Consider the following 18,844-nt stretch of genomic DNA (forward strand, 5'->3'; position numbering starts at 1 on the left):
AGGGATAAGGTTTTTTTTAACATAGTACTTGCTTTTGACCATATGAGGACAGATCTGTTTCATACAAAACTCTAGTCTAGGTTGTAAGAGCAGATAATTTTTAGGGTGCTCTCTTAGCTTGTTTCACTTTTAAGGAGAAGTGTAGTTAATCTTCCAGACCATCAGGAAGACCTGTGTGATTATCAAATTAATTATCTGGCAGCTGGTTTGGGGCCACCCACATTTCCTACTTCACTACATTTTAATCACTAGCAGCAGCACTGTGAGCTGCAGTAGTCTCACAGTGACAAAGGCTTACGTGAGAGTTAACCTTAGGCTCGTGTGTATTGTGTGAACATGGAGTATGTTGTATTCATTGACAGGAAAGGATGAGCACAGCTAGTTCTGTACAGCATGACCTTCCTCAGCAGCGTACCAGGCTTTAAAGAACTTGTGTTCCTGGTGTGACTGGCGCCAGGTAGCAACACACAATGCCACTCTTTGGCCCTTGAGACTGCCTAGATTTTGCAGTCACTTGTGCTCTAGTGTTGTCTGCTCTGACAGTGAAACCTGTGTTTCAGTTACCTATGAGTTTGTAGAATTATCACAGCAGGTAACGCCAGAAGTGGAGAGCTGTAATGCAGCTTAAGGCAGGATCTGGAGCTTTGCAGGCTGTAAGCTCTGACTGCTCTGGATTTCCCACTGTCTACTCCTACGTTGCACTAGCTATTGTGAAAGCCAGCAGTCACAGAATACACACAGTGCATATTACTGGTTAACTTTGGAGGTGCAGAATTTTTCAACTGAATAAATAATGAATTTATTATAGTTATAATTATTTTATAATAATGGACATAATTATTTAAATAAGGTTTGAAACATTTCATGTTTTGTAGTTTAGGGGGTTTTCAAGTGCAGTTGTAGTTTGCCTGTTACAGAGTGCTGCCATGGATAGAAAAATAACCATTCTAGAATAATTCACTGCAAAAGTATTTGAATGCTGTTACAAAGATATGATGTATGTGCTAGGTAAGATGCAATTCTCTAGTACTAGAAGGTGTAGCAGCAGTTTTTAATGTTTCTTTGACATGAGCTGAATACTTTTTTGAAGTAAATCCTATTTCTGTACATCTCCTAAAAACTGCTCACAGTTTATTTGACTTTTTAACTAGCAATTGTTTTTTAGAATAAGCTGTAATTTGGTTTCTATTAAAACAAATATCCTGACTTTGAATGCAAAAGAAGGTCTGACTTCAGATTTGATTGGTTTTAGATCAGGAGTAAATCAAAGTACTTCCACAATTTTCTGTCAACAATTGTTATGAAATGTCTGCTGAAACAGTATCAGTGGGTTTTTTTAAGAGTTCTGGAAGTGGATCTCTCTAGAGCATGCTTGTGCGTTGGCTTGTTCAGGGTTTTTTTTAGTAAACTAAACTTGAAAATGTGCTAAAGCAGTTAAAAATTGCGGTCTCATTGACATACAGCTGTTTTCCTTTCTTTACTCCATGTATGACATTGCACTTAAAATTTATTAGATGTTTGTTGAGATTGTTTACAGAGTGACTGGGTATTGGTGTGAGTTTTATCTTGAAGAAACAAAGCAGGCTTTATATTTTAAATCTGATGGCTTTGAAACCTGAAATTACTGATGCTCAGCTCAGAGCACAAACTACACATTGGTTTGATGAAACAGCTGAAATGTTCTGCAGTGCAGTCTAAAGGCACTTGCTAACTGCTGCTATTGGTGTCACTAATAAAAGTTGGGTTACCAGCATGCCCAGGGCAGGCTTGGTACCTGGACACTAACTGGGTCTGCATGTATTGGATATACTGTTGGGAGTTGCTACAGTTTGTAACCACTCTGTAGATGAAGTAATGCTGGTTTAGTAAGATGAAGCCAGCTTTAGCTGGTATATCTGTCACATCTGAAGAAGTTTGTTGAAGAATTAGCAGGAGATCAGATGTCTTTTGCTGCCTCTGTGCTTCCTCATTCTGGTCTTTCTGTTGTGACAGTCTTATGGTCCTCTTCAACAAATACAGTAACAAATCTTGGCTGATGATTTGTTTCATCACATTGCACAAGTCCTTAAAAAAACCCAGCAAACCACATATATTCTGGCATTAATTGTTATGCTTCCTGAATTTAAAAATAGACTGCTCTCTAGAGATTTATATTTTTTCTCTACCCGTCTGTTATGAATGTCTTCCAGTGTGCTTCATCCTTAATGAAAAAATTAGTTTTCATGCAGACCAGTTCCTAAATGTTTCTGGTGTATTCAGTTTTCCCAAACTTGCTATTCAATCAGCTCAGGTGTTATACTAGTTACAGATAAACTAAGGTGCTTTACTTGAAACAGATTAATCCAAAATCTTGCTAGTAACTTCCTGTATTTCCTAGTTCTTTCTGGATGTACCTTTCTAAGGCAATGTGTTGTTTCCTTGAACATGGAATTAAACAGCTGCATTTAATGTTACTGATGTTATAAAATATTTCTGAGTTTTAGCTTGGTTGGTCTGTTTCCTTGCTTGCTTCTGTTTTAGCAAGGACTTGGTCATTGAAGAATGTGTAAATTGATACATTAATGTTTCATCTTAATTTGGAAAAAATTATATAGGCTCTTGTTACCCTAGGGAAACCACTTGTAGTCCATGCTCTTCTAAATTTTTTTTCTTATTTATCATTATTAGCCTAGATTGTTCTTTCTTCTCTTATCTGTCCATGTTATCTATCTCCTATGATTTCTTGTTGTGTCCTTTCTTGTGCACTGTATTAAACCAGTAATATGTCTTGGTATATAATTCTGAAGTCTGCATGCAAATGTGGGGGGAGATGAGCTTTTCAGTCTGTCCTTTCCTCTAAGAAAGGATGTTGGTGCCAACTTCTTAGGTTCTGAATGTTTATTTGGTTAGAGATACATGGATTTAGTTGGTTAGAGATGCATGGATCACACGTTCTCATAGACTGTCCAAGGAGTTACTTATGATTCCCTATATAGAAGAGGTGGCGGGCTGAAGGTATAGGGCAAGAATATAATTGAGGAGAATATATTTAGAATGTAGTGAGTAGATGACTTGACACGTTAGTAGTTGAAAGAGTTCATTCTAATAGTAACTTATTGCTTGAGTTCTGAGCTAATGGTCTTGAATTGTCAGGCTTGACGCTGTTCCCTACCCTTGTCTGTTTTTGAAATACGGTCAATGAAACATTGGAGATTATAGGTTTGATAAACACATAAATAAAGTAAAAACTGAAATGGCTAATGACTGTCTTTTTGTCATTGTCAAGAGCTTCAGTTTTTTGTCCTGTGGAATACCAGATAAAGGGTTTGTGGGGTTTTTTTTTTTAATACCTGCTGTTTAGAGCAAACTTTGGTAACAGACCTTCTGCTAAGACGTTTATTTTTTTCTCTTTCTCAATTTAGAATGACTTTTCCCATGGTGACTGCATGCCAAGTAATGAGACCAGTTTGCTAGAACGAACCACAGCACCTCATGATGGACTCCCGATGGCTTCCCATAGACCTCAGCGAGAAGGTATGTTGTCTGAGCTTTCCTTTGAGGAAGGCTTTAAGGGTTTCCTTGAACATTAAATTCTGCTTGGAGTTGTAGACATCTTGTATCTATCTTGTTGTTCATCTAAACAAGAAGCTGCTGTGATTGGTAAGTAAAATAGCTTCACTGGTGCCTACTTGGTCTTTTCTTTGTTATAACAAGTTGTCATTTGTGTTAGCTGCTAACTACTAGTGAATGCATGAAAATGAGCTGCAAATGGGCTTCCCACTGAAGAAAAGGGGTAGGATTTGGAAGAAAACAAGAACATTTAATGCAACTGTATTAATAGTATTTAGATTTTTTAAAGCAAAATTAAACACAAAAATTAGGGAAGCAGTCGATAAATTTTGCTGCTTGATTCAGCTGTATTTGATGAGATTTAAAAAAAAAAAAGCAACAACTAGATAAAACCACATATTAGCAGGTTTTACAGAAATGACAGTTTGGAGAAGTGAAAAGCTTCATAGAAGTCAGTGTTTTGGCTCTGTTGGGGAGAAGAACAAGGCTTCTGAGCATAAACAAAACTCTGATATTGCCAGCACAGTTTCTTCTCTTTGAAGAAATGAACATTATTGAAAACAGATTTATTCTCACCCTTTTTTCTTCAAGAGGATTAGCAAGTCACTTGTCTACTCAAAATTAGTCAACAGATAGGCTGCAGATAGCAAGGAGCCAACAATATGGAAAAACGACTGCTATTCATTTTGTCCTCATAAATGTCCTTTTGTCTCTTGTGTGGAGATTTAACTGCACTTTGAAGTCAGGCAATTTGAGAGTTTTTGATTCCTTTCAAAAAAAAAAAAAAACACAGAGAAAGATTATGGCAGATTACAGACAACAAACCTGTTTCAATTCCTTTTATGGAGTTCAAAGTGTTCGTATTCATGAATTAGAAACCTAAAAGGGAGAATCGCTTTAGTAACACTCTCAAATTAATAACAGAAGCCCAAAAAAGTTGAATAATTTTATCTAGCAAAAAGCTTAAATATTTTTCCGCATTTGTATTATCACAGTGAGAAACGACAGTGAAGGATCAGAATAACTTTGTGATATTTGCTACACAGTTACATGGTAGAGACTCCCTGCTATAGAAATCTCCTTACTGGGTTAGAAGTACCACTGATAGTGAAACTCAGGTTTTATTCTCAGCTGTGATGAATATGAATTTTTAAAATCTTGACTTAAAATGGAATCAGTGTCATGTGTACATGCTTTACTTAATCATCCTGGATGCATGTGCTGTGTCCAGAATAGATGCAGAGATGTAACACGCCTCATTGGTTTGTGTATTCAAACTTTTCTGCCCGTCTAGCCATTTAGAATAATTTAAATGTCGGTGTGGAGACAGAATTATAAAGGAGTCTGTTGAAACTGTAGAATTAAAGGTGTGCAGCAACAACAGTGTAATTACCTGTTGTATCATGTATTATGATGAAGTGTGCAGCAGAAAGAAGTTAAGGAAGTTGAAGGTACTCCATTGTGTAATACATTTTTTTATACCTGAGGACAAATTTTTAGCATTGAGAACACTCAATAGTCTAAAATAAGCACAGTCTCATTAGGGAAGAAAAGCTTGTCTGTGAATGTTAATGGTCTTAGTTTCCTAATTGTGTATGCTAAATATATGCATGTAGTGGAATGCAATTTAAACCACTATTCTCAGTTCCAGTCATGGGAATCAACTTCTTAATTAACTTATGAATATGAATTCCGGTATCAATTTGAATGTTAGCCATTAAGAAATTTTACTGCACCAGATTTTCGTTGTGCTATGGTCCTTCTTCAAACAGCACTTTAGTCTATAACAGACATGTAAAAATTAAGATCACTAAATATTCATCTTTTCATAAAATATTGATATTGTCTGGCATCTTTAGCTCATCTCAGATTTCTTTCCTTTGTAGTAATAAATCTTCATTAACTGGTGTAAATGAAGTGCTTGTCTATCTTCCTAACTCCCAGCTAGAGTATTTCAGCCATTATCCACCAGCACACTATTTGTCTCTCTAAGAAAATTGGAAGCTGTAGCACTATCACTAGGCTTATTTGCTGGCTTTTTGTTCCTCTATGGAAATTGCCAATACTTATTTCTCTTAGAAATAGCACGTTTGATAGGGGTGAGACTTGAATTGTAACAAAATGAATTTAAAAATGTTTATATTAGATGGTAATTAGCTAATATCCATTAATAAATTTTGTAGCATACAATTGCAGGAGCTTTAATTTCTTTAGAAAAAATACTGTTGTTATGATAGTTCCCAATATATCCCATGTAAACATGCAGTTAAAAATTGAAAGGAAAACATTAACTGTTAACACCACCCACCTCCCTCCAAAAAAAGGGTTTCTAAAGCATTGAAAGGAAGCATTGATGATGTAGGGTGGGTTGAGCTGCTTTTAAATAAATTTATTTTCACATGTAAAGATGTGTTCAGGCTTGCACTAGAATAAAATTTTGTTGAGTACTTAGGCCAGTATAGCAGCAAAAGTGAAAAGCCCATCCTGGCTACATAAGGGGTTTTATATGGAATATTACCTGAACAATGCTGTGTGCCCTCAAGAAAACCTCCAGACCCTGAAAGCCATATGGTGCTGCTGTTTGCCAGGTCACAGCCAGAACTCACCTATTGCCGCATACAGTGGGCTGTGGGGAAGGAATGTTAAAGTAGCAAGTACTTACAGTACCTTTCTTCCTTCTCAGTTTAGTTCAATAACACGCTTTACAGTACAATTGTTGTAGCTTTCTGCTTCTTCTCTTTGTTTTCTGTTTGCTGGCACTCATTTCTGTCTCCTTCAGGCATTCCCTAACTATTTTTTTTGCCTAAGTACCCTTCAGAAATGTGGTTATTTGGCCTTAGTTTGCCCTCATTTGCTACTTGATGTTTCTGACCCCTAGGTGTAGAAGGCACTGTCTGTTTTTTATCAGCACTTGTTACTTCTTGGAGTAAAGATACGATTTGACTTCCTTTTATTGTCTTTTCACTTAGAGTGGTTATATTGTTGTAGTTATGTGACATTTGGTCTAAATAAGCTCTTGGGTAGTGCACAGGTTCCCATGACATGCACTGACGATGATGTTGTCGTTAGGCCAGAGGAATACTTGGAGAGAGCAAGGTTCTACCTGCCCCTGGCAGTGTGTTGCAATAAAACAGCTCCTAAAGAAGAGTCATGCTGTGTGCATCAGGATTTGGCCTACGGGCATGCTCAGAGAGCCTGGGAAAGTAGGGAATGGTTTGCAAACTGTCAGTTTTGGAGTGCACAATAAGGTGTTTTTCTTTCAGCTGTACACATTGAGAAGATAACCCTGAAAGACGTATCGAGAAAAAGGGCTGACAAACATTTGGAGTACACATTCAAAGTAAGCGAATAACCTCCAGAATGTTAAATTACTGTCTATGTACTGCAGATACATACAGCTTGTTTAAAAAACCTGCACAGGAGGCAATTTTGAAATTCTTTGGATTATCCTGTAATTCTTTCGAATTCTGTGCAAAAATCAGGTGTTTTGCATAATTGTGGGCATAAAGTGTGAGGGCATAAAGGTGGGGGAAGGTGTAAAACATCAGCCATAGCTGGGTGTGTGACATCACTTCAGGAAACTTGACTTTTGCTAATTCATAGGATTTCTAAAACTAGCCACTCATTTGCTCAAATGGCACAGGAGCACAATCGTGTCTGCAGCTGTAGATTGCTTTGAATCATATGGTCATCTTGGATCTTATTTCTCACTGTTTACCATATGAGGGTGGATCCTGTGCTCTTTGAGAAAACTGGAGGTTGGTTCCTTTGTTTTGGACTTCGTTTCTTAAGGCAAAACCAAACAAGCTGGAAAATGGCCACAAACTGGAAGGCCGCCTGCCTAGTATAGTTTTCATCTCTTGCAGTAGCTAAGGGCAGCATTCATTAAATAATAGTTGATAAGGCTGTTGGTGGTGATGTTCTAATCGAATCAAGGTAGTAATTTCTTAGCAAGGGCTGACTAACACTGAGTCATTGTGTCAATAGATGTGACTCTGGTGGTATACCAGATTTGAAGATAAAGTTAAATGTTCCCCTTTTTCACCCAAAAAAGAATGGTTTGCAATAAGCATTCTAACTCACCACTTGATATGGGTTACAGGAGGTCTTTGAAGAAGCAAACTTAAAAAAAGCCATTTTGAGCTGAAAGTTGATGTGTTGATCCCAGAGCTTGGTATTGAATCCTGTGATACTGTATTCTCTAAATGGATGCACTCTTCTTTTGTTGAGGACAGTAATATATGGAATGTACCCTTCAAAGTCTTTAATGTTAACCAAACATTTCAACCATGTCATAGATTTTTTTTTCCAAATAGTCTGTGAAGTACAAAGTAAAATACAGTAGGAGGTGTGAAAATTTTGTACAGAATGCCTATATGGATTATCAGCATTTAATGTCAAAAAACTATTCTAAAGATTTAGCATGTAGACAGATTTGACAGTGGTTTTGAATTTCTTTGTTAAAGGGGGAATGTGGAGATATTCTGGCAAGTATTTCAGTAATCTTGAAACTCCACCAGTTCTTTTAGGAAAGAGTTTCCTTTCCTCGTCTGTGCAGGTATATACCGTGCTCCTCACTGTAGATAATTTCGTGCTTGCCCAGACACTGCTTTTTTAAGGTTTTAACAGCAATTGCAGTCATGGCTTCCCAGCTGAGGGCACCAAGGGTAGTTGGAATTTCTGGGAACTATGCTGAAGGCAGTTTGTGGTTGACATTTCTCTATCAGTTCTTGGGAGTAAATGAATGCTTATAATTGTCATGTCCACTCCTGTTACCTGTATCTTCCCATGTAACTAATTTGGCCCAGAAGTGAGCTTAAAGCTGGGCAGCACTCATCTAACCAAGCTTACTTATTTTTAACTGGAAACATGCATGTGAGGGTGATGTTTTACTACTTGCATGTCATGTCAGAACAATAAGCTACTGAAATTTTATACAGGCATATGCCAAAATGTTGTCTGATTTTTGAGTGCCTTCTTTAGTAACTTGCAGTACTTTTTATGACTTGTAGCTTAAAACAACATCTATGTGACTGTGTAAGATTTGTGTCTGAGGCAGATGAACTTATTTTTTAGGTAATAAAAACAGATTTTTTATTGTTTCATTTTGACTCCTAGTAATGACAGTGAGAGCTCAATCCAAAATATCTGATCTAGTCCTTTTCTCTGGTACCTGTTTTTTGTGGTTGATTATTTCTGCTTGATACAAGTCCCATAATAACAGAGCCTTCTGCCAGGCTTCTCTCTGAATCAGTAATCTTCAGGGACTTCATTGTATTTCCCTGAAATTGTCCATGCTCCCTTTAGCCACAAATAACATGAAGGTGATCTTAAAATACACACTCAAAATTATCATGTCTTAGAAAAAGTACAGCCTTATCCCCATTTTGCCTGGTGTTTGCTTAATTGTGGGTGTTAACTCTGAGATCGCCAAATTTATGGAATTGTTCTGAAAAGTTAATTGCTATGAAATTTGGAAAAAGAAACTTTCCTCGTTCTTTTTTTCTTTATTCTAGGTAACCTGGTCCGATTTTTCAGTAACATGTGTAACAAAAACACATCAGGAGCTTCAGGAATTCCTGCTAAAAGTATGTATTCAAATATGAAAGTAGTCTTTACACATCAGGTTTATAACTTCAGAAGTAGTCTAGGAGAGCTATGATTTCTGGGGTATAATTATAGAAGCAAAAGCATGCTAGCAGATTCCTATACTTCACAATTGTATTAACCATTTAATTACATCAACTGGAATGAAGAATCTTGGCAGGAGGAGCAGTCCTGCAGAATGTTTGAATTTTTCAGGTGATTACTTGTCTCATCCAAAATGTGCTTAGAGTTTTAATTCAAGTTCCATGAAACTACTAAACGAGTTTTTAATATTCCCCACAGAGGTCATGTATAGGTACAACCACTGGTCATTTGCTTGTGTTCTCATTAGAAGGACCTTGAAGAGTGGAATTCGTTACATTTAATTAACGAGACATAGCCATAAGCGTAATAGTTTTTAATTCAACTGTTGTATTCTTCAGTAGAACAAAGGAAGTTTGTTCATCATCACAAAGAGTTCAACTTGAGGAAAATCTAGCATGTATGTGCATGTGTGTCCATGTTTAAAAAAGCTAAAAGTTCTCTCAGTTGTTTTCCCCCATGCTCCAAGCAGAGGATACATTTCTATTCATTGGCCATGTGCAGACCCTTTAGTGTGATGACTTCAAACTGTGTTCACTGCCAGTGTCTTACTATTTTGGGTTCCACCTATTATGGGAAATTATTCTATGTTTAAACTCTTCCTTATTCAGGGCAGTAATGACAGATGTGTTTTGAACATATTTTGATGGCATCTGGTGTCCTTAACTGCAATGTGAATTGCGAGCAGAAAGCCAGTCCCTGTACAAAGGTCATTGTCTTGTTCAGTTTAAATTATCAGTGTGGTTTTCCAGTATTCCAGAAATGAAGCAGTGAATATTCACAACTGCTTTAATCTAGTTGAATATGTGGTTCTACGAGTTCCCAGAGCTTGGTTTGTGAGGGTTTGAATTATGGATGGCATGTCTACTTGCAGGTTATCCCACAGCATAGGGTACATGCATTTGCACCTCAAGAGAACCCTAAAAACAGTATTTCATACAGCTCTGGGATGAGCATTCAGGTGCATGCCTCCTGTGCTCCCACTTGTGTAAGACAAACATAAGTGTCTGAAATTGACCTCCTAGAACCTAGAAGAACCAGGAAAGCAGACATGATCCAGAGCTGTTTGACTGCTGTAGGGTGTTCCATGTGCTGGCTTGACTGCTCCAGCAATGTCTTAAGAGATGGCAGTACAAGAGGAAGACAACCACAAGCTGCTATGAGCTTCCTGAGGTCTTCTGTGGAAAATGTGCACAGCTGAAAAATATATTTAGTTTGCGTTGGTTTGATAGCTGTAAGTATAGAACAGAGAATTGTTAAATAAAGCAGGACAGAACTTACACCTTGCTTTAAAAAAGCATAAAAGTATAAATGTCCGCTTCATATGCCCTTACATTTTGTCTTTTTGTTGTTCTTGTTCCAATCTATATGGCATTGTTAAATAGTATGTTCAGTTTCCTAGGGACAGAAAAAAATGGTCAAAATAGTTGATGGAAAATTCTAATGCTGCATGTAATAGAAATAAGATAATGGTAAAAACTGTTTCAGGATAGAAGCATTGGTGGGAAAACTAAGGCAGTAAATGGCATAACTTGGATGCTTTATATTAGAGACTGGTTTCTCTTAGGTGATAAGCATGAAAAACCTCTTTGCAAGTAGGAAATTACCCACATATGTGGAAAGACTAATAAGCTTGTAAGTAACAAGGCTATCCCATTACCTTTAGCTAAGCGCCTAATCTTGGCTTCATATAACTGAATCTTTAACTACAGAAGGAATTGCATTCCTTTGCAAGGAGTTATAAAGACAAGAAGTTAGCTGTTTTCAGAGACAAATCTACATACAAAACACTAGGATAGGAGATTTGCTCACTCCCACACTTCTGCAGTAAATTTCTGGTGCCTTTTGGCTTCGTTTATTCTTCATTTAAAACAGAAATGCTCTTTAGTAGCAAGAATTTTGCCTTCTCAACTAGAGCATCAGAAGACCTCACTTTGTTATATTGACATTGGAAAGTTATAATGAATTTTGGTAAGAAATTTCCATGTTAATAGCAACTGGGGAGGACTTGCTATTAATTAATTAATCTCAGTGTTGCCCACTGAAGTCTAGTGTATTAAATAACTGGTTCCCTTTATACTCCTGTTTATTTAAAATAGTTTAATCTAGCTAAGTGATGATAATGAGTACCATGCCTGGTTATTTTTTCCTGTTATTTTCAGAACTAATTTCTATGTGTGAAAGATTTAAAGCAAGAAATGAAAAAAAAAGGCTGTAAGCTATCCTAGAAAAGACCACGGTATTGGTAGATTTCTGAGTGTATTTCTTTCAAATAGAGCTTTAAACAATTTTATGCCTGGATTTACTGTGAGGATTTACAGCAAGGTGTTTCTCTTGCAAAACTATATGATGTTGATTTGTTGTACCTTTGGTCTGTAAAATACATCACTCAAACTGGAACAATTGAGTTTCTTGTTGATACCAAAAGGTATAAAGACGCATAGTGGACAAATACAGTCTTTAAAATGTCAACTACTCATTTTTCACATTAACCTTTTTCTCAGCTCCCAAAGGAACTGTCTTCTGAAGCATTTGACAAGACTATTTTAAGAGCACTAAATCAGGGTTTTCAGAAGAGGGAGGAACGAAGGCATGCTGATCTTGAGCCCATAATCAGGTAAATGTTTTAGCAAATAGCCTGAAATGTATCACTGGAGAAGTGATTGAAGTCAAGCTAGATGACTCCTATGGACAGTGGAAATTCTGCTACCTAAACCAAATTTGCTAAGAAAGTGGGAAGGCAGTGATTAAACAGATACTCTTGACTCTCAGATTTTCTTTGAATTAAGACTTTTACTAGACTTGGTAGAATTATTTATTTGGAAGTAATTGTACAAGTAGGAAAATATTTGTCCTAAGCAGCATTATATAGCAATGATTGGCACTTGAGGAAGGATTACTGCTACCTCCTTTACACAAGGGTATATTTAGAAATACTAGAAACAGTAACTCAGAGCACATAGGTTCTTTTTATGACAGGATAGAGTGAGAAACAGAATTGAATTTAAAAGGAATAAACAGTAATAGTGAAGCATGTATATAACATTAAAAGTAGCTCATGTATTTGTAAGAAAATGGCCCATACCTCATCATATGCTATTTAGTCATGAGAGAACTTGGTGGTCGAATTCTGTGACTCAGAACAGTAACATGAATTTAGGTTTGCCTACTTGTTTTTTTGTTGTTGTTTGGTACAGATGCCTTGTTATGTTTGTCCTTTTCAGTCAGGATTGTTCAACCTTGTTGAAAACAAATTATTCATCATAATGTCATAATGGGGCAGTGTCTCTTAAATTGGGGTAGTTGCTTTTCAAACTCTTTCTCATAATGTTCTCTTGGTTTTAGCATTTTGTCCTAATATTTTAGTTGAAGAAGATATGAAGCCACTCTGAGCCTCAACCACCCTCTCGCCAAGTTTTTAACAAATTTTGGTCTACAATATTTGTCTGTCTCTATTGGCTTGATTGTCAAGTCAAAAATTAATGTGTCTGAACAATTTTGGCTAATGAACATAGTGGTTTTAAATCAATAAACCTGTTAAACAGAGGTTGACTGAACGGAATGTATTGTAGTACAGAAAGGTTGTAAAGCTTCACTGCACAGTAATTACAAACCCAAGAGACTCACTTCAAAGATAACCTCTGAACATACACAACTGTGTTAAAGTAAGCAACTGTAACTACAGTTTGCTGGTTGTGTTGTGACTATACAGGAATGCTACATGAATAATCTCAAGAGAATAGTATTACTGTATTCAAATTCCTTTTTCTTTCAGTGTTTGTTTTAGCATATATACTTATTTGGGGGTTTCAGTATGTGCCCAGTTGCCAAAAGTTGCTCTCCCCTGCCCCTCCTCCAAAGAAATAGAACTGGGTAATGTCTCCTGGCAAGTAATATCTGAGACCTTGGTGTGTGGGAAGTGAAAACCATTCATTGTTGGCCTATTTTCTTATTTGAAGCTAATAGAATTTGTCACTGACCTCTTGGTGACTCAGACCAGTGCAGAGCAATGTTGAGAATCCCACCCTTTGCTCTTGGAGATAATTATGAAATTCAAATACTGATCTTATAAGTGGATTCGACTTTGTATTTAACCATATGAATGTATTTAAGAAAGAGATGCGTTGTTTTGGGAACATAAATGTGCTCTCAGTTTAAAAAAAATAAACTTTAAAATACAGAGTCCAGTGCTTTTGAACTCAGTCCAAACTCCTCTTTCGTAAAATGTTACAAGTGGCTAAAATATTTGAATTGGGATGACTCAAAAGCACTTACCTTTTTAAATTCAAAAAAAACATTGTACCAATTTCTTATATTGGCTGTACTCCAAGCTTATACTATCACTTAATAGCAAAGCTCAGAAGTAGTTTTTAACATTGTTTATGCTAAATGTGCAATTTGAAGGGTTTGGACTTCTTAAGAACTTCCCATTTTGCTTTTAAATGGTACTGTAGTAAATTTTTGTGTTCTTCCTATGACTCTGTTATGTAGTTAAAAAAACTCTCATTTAAATTTCAGGCAGCTATTTTCAAATACATCGCAAGCTTTTCTGCAGAATCAGAGAGTATACAACTTCTTCCAATCAATTTCATCAGAATCTTTGCACACTCACAGTAAGAAATATCCTAATACTGTTTTATATAATGAAAAGTCTATAAAAAGCTATTCTTGCTGCTGTGCCTAAGTACGGTTTTATAATTTTGTGTTTGTGTTGCATTTGACAATATTGGTTGTATTTGACCTCCGGGTCAATGAATAGTTTTTTGAGCAGGTACTCGTACTTTTGACAGTGGTAACATGCTATGTAGCATCAACTTGCCTTCCCCTGTCCCTGTCCCTTCCCCTGTCCCTTCCCCTGTCCCTTCCCCTGTCCCTTCCCCTGTCCCTTCCCCTGTCCCTTCCCCTGTCCCTTCCCCTGTCCCTTCCCCTGTCCCTTCCCCTGTCCCTTCCCCTGTCCCTTCCCCTGTCCCTTCCCCTGTCCCTTCCCCTGTCCCTTCCCCTGTCCCTTCCCCTGTCCCTTCCCCTGTCCCTTCCCCTGTCCCTTCCCCTGTCCCTTCCCCTGTCCCTTCCCCTGTCCCTTCCCCTGTCCCTTCCCCTGTCCCTTCCCCTGTCCCTTCCCCTGTCCCTTCCCCTGTCCCTTCCCCTGTCCCTTCCCCTGTCCCTTCCCCTGTCCCTTCCCCTGTCCCTTCCCCTGTCCCTTCCCCTGTCCCTTCCCCTGTCCCTTCCCCTGTCCCTTCCCCTGTCCCTTCCCCTGTCCCTTCCCCTGTCCCTTCCCCTGTCCCTTCCCCTGTCCCTTCCCCTGTCCCTTCCCCTGTCCCTTCCCCTGTCCCTTCCCCTGTCCCTTCCCCTGTCCCTTCCCCTGTCCCTTCCCCTGTCCCTTCCCCTGTCCCTTCCCCTGTCCCTTCCCCTGTCCCTTCCCCTGTCCCTTCCCCTGTCCCTTCCCCTGTCCCTTCCCCTGTCCCTTCCCCTGTCCCTGCCCCTGTCCCTGCCCCTGTCCCTGCCCCTGTCCCTGCCCCTGTCCCTGCCCCTGTCCCTTCCCCTGTCCCTGCCCCTGTCCCTGCCCCTGTCCCTGCCCCTGTCCCTGCCCCTGTCCCTGCCCCTGTCCCTGCCCCTGCCCCTGCCCCGCCCTCCCCTTTCAACAGTTTGGCACTTCTTCCTTTCTCAAAATCTTCAATTTTGGAACAAAAGTTTTGAACTGACCTGAAAAATCACATCTGCCTTTTTTCTTTTGTCAATTAAGCATCTGTCTTGATATTTAAACTAATATTTGTTTTGAGTACATAGATGGGATGTCCCTAGTTTCAAAACATACAGAATTGTGTTCCAGCATTTGCATTGCAGAGATTTCTTTGGTGGCCCTCTTAACCTATTTATGTAGTACAGTTGTTTGTGCAACCAAAGCTTGGTTTCTCTATATGGATGTGATCTTTGTTTCCATTGAATCTTTTATTCTTTCAGTGCATGTTATACACCATGACAATTGAGGCACTGGCTGTATTGCCACTGCCTCAGAAGTTGCCAAAGATCTTAGTAAGGAATTGAATAGATTGGAGGTTCCAAACAGGGGGCTCATATTCATTTGGAAAAAAATAGAGGAATGACAGCTGACTTTAGTTTGAAATGGTGTGTGTGATCTGTGACTAATATATTCTTTCCATGATGAGACAGAAGCACTGTAGTTAGGGTAGAAGCTATAGGTCACTTTCTAACATTTTTAGTAGCACTTTGTACATTCTTACATGGCAGTTTTGTGAAAACGTTAAGCTAATAACAATCAGGGTGATTGTAGAACTGGCTGGAATTTACGGCTGTAAAGATTGACACCTCTCGTGTACTGCTATTGTACTGAAAGGCTGCATGGGGAGGAAAGAGTTTCCAAAGTCCACAAAGATTCATGTTAACAATGGGCACACTGGACAGTGTACGTATTTTAGACTGTAGACTGCATCTGGTTGGGAAGGACTTGCAAATGCATTGCTGTACATGGTGGTAATTTGAAATGGTTTCAAAAAAGAACCAGTGTGAAGTTCCGTCAAGACAGAGTTGACTGGGCAGAAGTGATCTGCAGGGTGGGTAGATCAGGAGAATAGACAAATGTCAATTCTGTCTGAACTCTTACAGATTACAAAGTGATCTTAAGTGTGAGATAATTTTTGTAATAATAAATAAGTACATGAAAGTTCATGGGGATTTGTCAGATGTAGAATGCATGACAGACAGGATGAGAAACTTAATTGTTTAGTAGGGAGGAGGAGAGACTCAAATGGAAGATGATTGAAGTCTTCGAATACCAAAGAGTCGTAATGTAAAGAGGATGATCTGTTCTCTCTGATGAATAAGACAGAAAGCACTAGGCTTAACTTCTTATGAGGAAGATTGGGACCACGGGCAGGCAAGAGCCTGGTGATTACCAGACAAGTCCAGAGTAGTGAGGCAGGTCTGAGGTCAAGGTGGGAAAATAAGTCAGTAGGTCAGGGTTAAGAACAGGGCGAGCAAGATTCATGTCTAGGCACAGGTGTGCAGACAGTGTACCCCAGGCGAGGGTCTGAGCTCAAATGCGGCTCCTGAGCCAAAGGATGGAGGCCCTGGGTGAGGCATCTGCCAGTTCTTTTCCCAGCAGTCACTCCCCAAATTGCAAAACTGCAGTGTACCAGATTGGATCTTCACCTGTGGGCACGTGAAGCCCTTGGGAGAGCAGGGAAGAGTTGCAAAGCCCATTGGCACAATTCAGGCCCTGACATCGAGTTAGAGATTAAGAAAACATTTGGTGAAGAGAATTAGCGTGATAAATTTATGCATAGCTGTTTTTCTTTTGAGAAGGGGCACTGGATGACTTTCAGGGTAGCTCAGAGTCACATTTCCTGTGGTGGAGGATAATAGAAGCTGTACTAAGACAGAAGTACTCACACTACCTGTTGTCAAAATCACCCCAGTTAAGTGATGCGTGAGGGGGTTTTTTATTGTTGGTTTTTGAATTTTTCTATGTTTCCTGTTTGGGATTCCTCTAATCCTGCTACTTGTTAATGTGAGTTAGTCACAGTGGCACGTTTTGCATGACAGTGTTGGGAAAGGAAGCATATATTTAAGAAAAATCTCATGTAGTTCTCGAATAGAACATGCAGGATGAATTGACAGACAAAGCATTTGTGGCTTAAGTTGGTCTTCAGCTGATATATAGTCAGGGATAAAAATACCTTTTCACAGAAATACAAAGTTTTTTAGGAAAATCTATGTGGAAGTGAATTCTGTGTTTGGTGAAAAGCTTTATACCTGAAACAATAGTTGGGATCTCACACTGAGTATTCAGTAAGCTTAATTTATGCTGCTATGGTTCCATTAAAGAGGAAATCAATTAGTTCCCTCCTGGTTCATAAATTCAGTTGTTCAGACAATTTTTCAGGTTGGAGTAGACATGAGAGCATAATCTCTGGGGATTTAGTATCTTCCATGCACATGATATTCAGATGGATCTTCTTATTGATGTTTCAGGCTCCTAAGAAACAGCTTTCAGATGCTTTTACCTGCACTAACTTGTAACTTTTTGAGAGGGAAAGAGTAGACTCTTAGAGTTAGATCCTTTAACAAATGAAGTCCTTTCTCAGAGCATGGAAGTGGTAGTTCTGCAGCAAAACTCTGAATATTATTCCTGCTTCTTTTTCATCCTGTCTGGCATAAAAAGGCAAAACTGGTGTGTGAAGACTGTGCTTAAGGACACTAGAAGACTTTAGCCCAAATTAGGTCTCTTTCGGCAGATGAATGATTTGACAGTGGAGGAGTATAATTTGTTGCAGAAGAATGCTGGTAACTGTCAGTGCTCTCCTCCCATTTCCTGTTGTAACACAAAATGATTATGAAGAAAAATCTGAAGTGCAGCATAGTAGGAATATCTCTTAATAATTTTCATGATCACAGCCTTTTGAAATTGTACCATAGGATTAAAATTATTTTCGACACTATTTTCTTCAAAATAGAAGTATCTCTTAAGAGGCCTTACTCTTGGAGATGGCCTGCTTTGAAGGAGGCAATGTTCAAATTGCTGCCAAATGCAAACCAATAGGTTCAGTCTTCCATTTCCCTAGCTTTCAGTTTAGTGAAAACATTCAGGAACTGTGCAGTTGTTTGAGCTCTATAAAGTTACTACGTGAACTTTATTCTCTGCAGGTAACTTACAACCCTCTTTGAAGACGGTTAAGACAGCAGAACACTTCAAGGAGGACAGTTCAGAAGCTTCAAGTCAGGAGGAAGGTAGTTGTGTACTCAAAGGTGGTTCTTTGAGATATTTTACCACATTCAGTTCTGGAAATCATACACTTGACTGATTTCTTCATTGGTATAAAGTAGTACAAAAATTGAATTAAATCTGCTGTGCAAATGAAGAATTTTTGTGTACTTTCAGCAGTTTCCTTAAGAGGTTGCTCTGTAATTCAAGAAGTGGCAGCGTTCATAGAGAGCTTGAACGCAGAAGTTCACAGCTGTGCTGAACAACCAGGAATATGTATTTCTCAATTTAATTAATCTTGAGCCAAGATGATTCATAGAGTTTCATTATTATTTTCATTATTTATAGACTTTTCATAGTCCTTGCCTATTTATTCTTCAGTTACCAGGGTTCAGAGTTAAGCGCAGTATTTCAAGGGTTGCAGACTGTTTTACATTAAATATGCCAAATTTGTTTAGCCTCTAGTTTTACACAGAAAGGAGTAAGTTTTCTAGTTCTTATTCTTAACCTATGCTGCTTTGATACTCTGGGCTGTTACTAAGTTTGGGACTGTAGTGAGTATTGATTACAGTCTGAAATCTGGTGTTTTTCAAAGGCCTCAAAAACAGTTCACACATTGGAAGCAGCAGCCGGGTGTCTGGTCAGTAGTTTCATTCTGAAAGGAACAGCAAGCCGGTTTTGCAATGTTTTTGGAAGGAAACAAATATAATCTCCTGGTAGGTGGAAAGGATGGGAAAGGGGACTGATGTGTGAACACGGACCACTGAACACTTATGCTGGCTTTCAAGTAATGACAACACTCTTATCCTCTTTCACATTAATAACTCATAAGAAGTTTGCTGTTGAACTTCTGTGGATTCAGTAATCTACATACGCAGTTTGAACAGC

General features: G+C 38.5%; 1 protein-coding gene across 4 annotated transcripts in view; it reads left to right on the plus strand.

Annotated features, from left to right (window-relative positions):
• ZCCHC2 (zinc finger CCHC-type containing 2) overlaps nucleotides 1-18,844 on the plus strand; it is a 45,548-nt gene that overhangs the window by 12,007 nt on the left and 14,697 nt on the right. For 2 of the 4 annotated variants that reach the window (XM_086899339.1, XM_086899350.1), the window contains exons 2-7: nucleotides 3,402-3,513; nucleotides 6,813-6,889; nucleotides 9,066-9,137; nucleotides 11,742-11,854; nucleotides 13,756-13,850; nucleotides 17,899-17,982. In XM_086899339.1, the coding sequence (XP_086755465.1) occupies nucleotides 3,402-3,513; nucleotides 6,813-6,889; nucleotides 9,066-9,137; nucleotides 11,742-11,854; nucleotides 13,756-13,850; nucleotides 17,899-17,982 (553 nt within the window). The remainder of the gene's footprint in view (nucleotides 1-3,401; nucleotides 3,514-6,812; nucleotides 6,890-9,065; nucleotides 9,138-11,741; nucleotides 11,855-13,755; nucleotides 13,851-17,898; nucleotides 17,983-18,844) is intronic. The other 2 variants (XM_086899355.1, XM_086899360.1) reach the window with 1 other exon arrangement.

Source organism: Cyanistes caeruleus, chromosome 1 (assembly GCF_971803275.1).
Source record: "Cyanistes caeruleus chromosome 1, bCyaCae1.hap1.1, whole genome shotgun sequence".
Classification (NCBI taxonomy): domain Eukaryota; kingdom Metazoa; phylum Chordata; class Aves; order Passeriformes; family Paridae; genus Cyanistes; species Cyanistes caeruleus.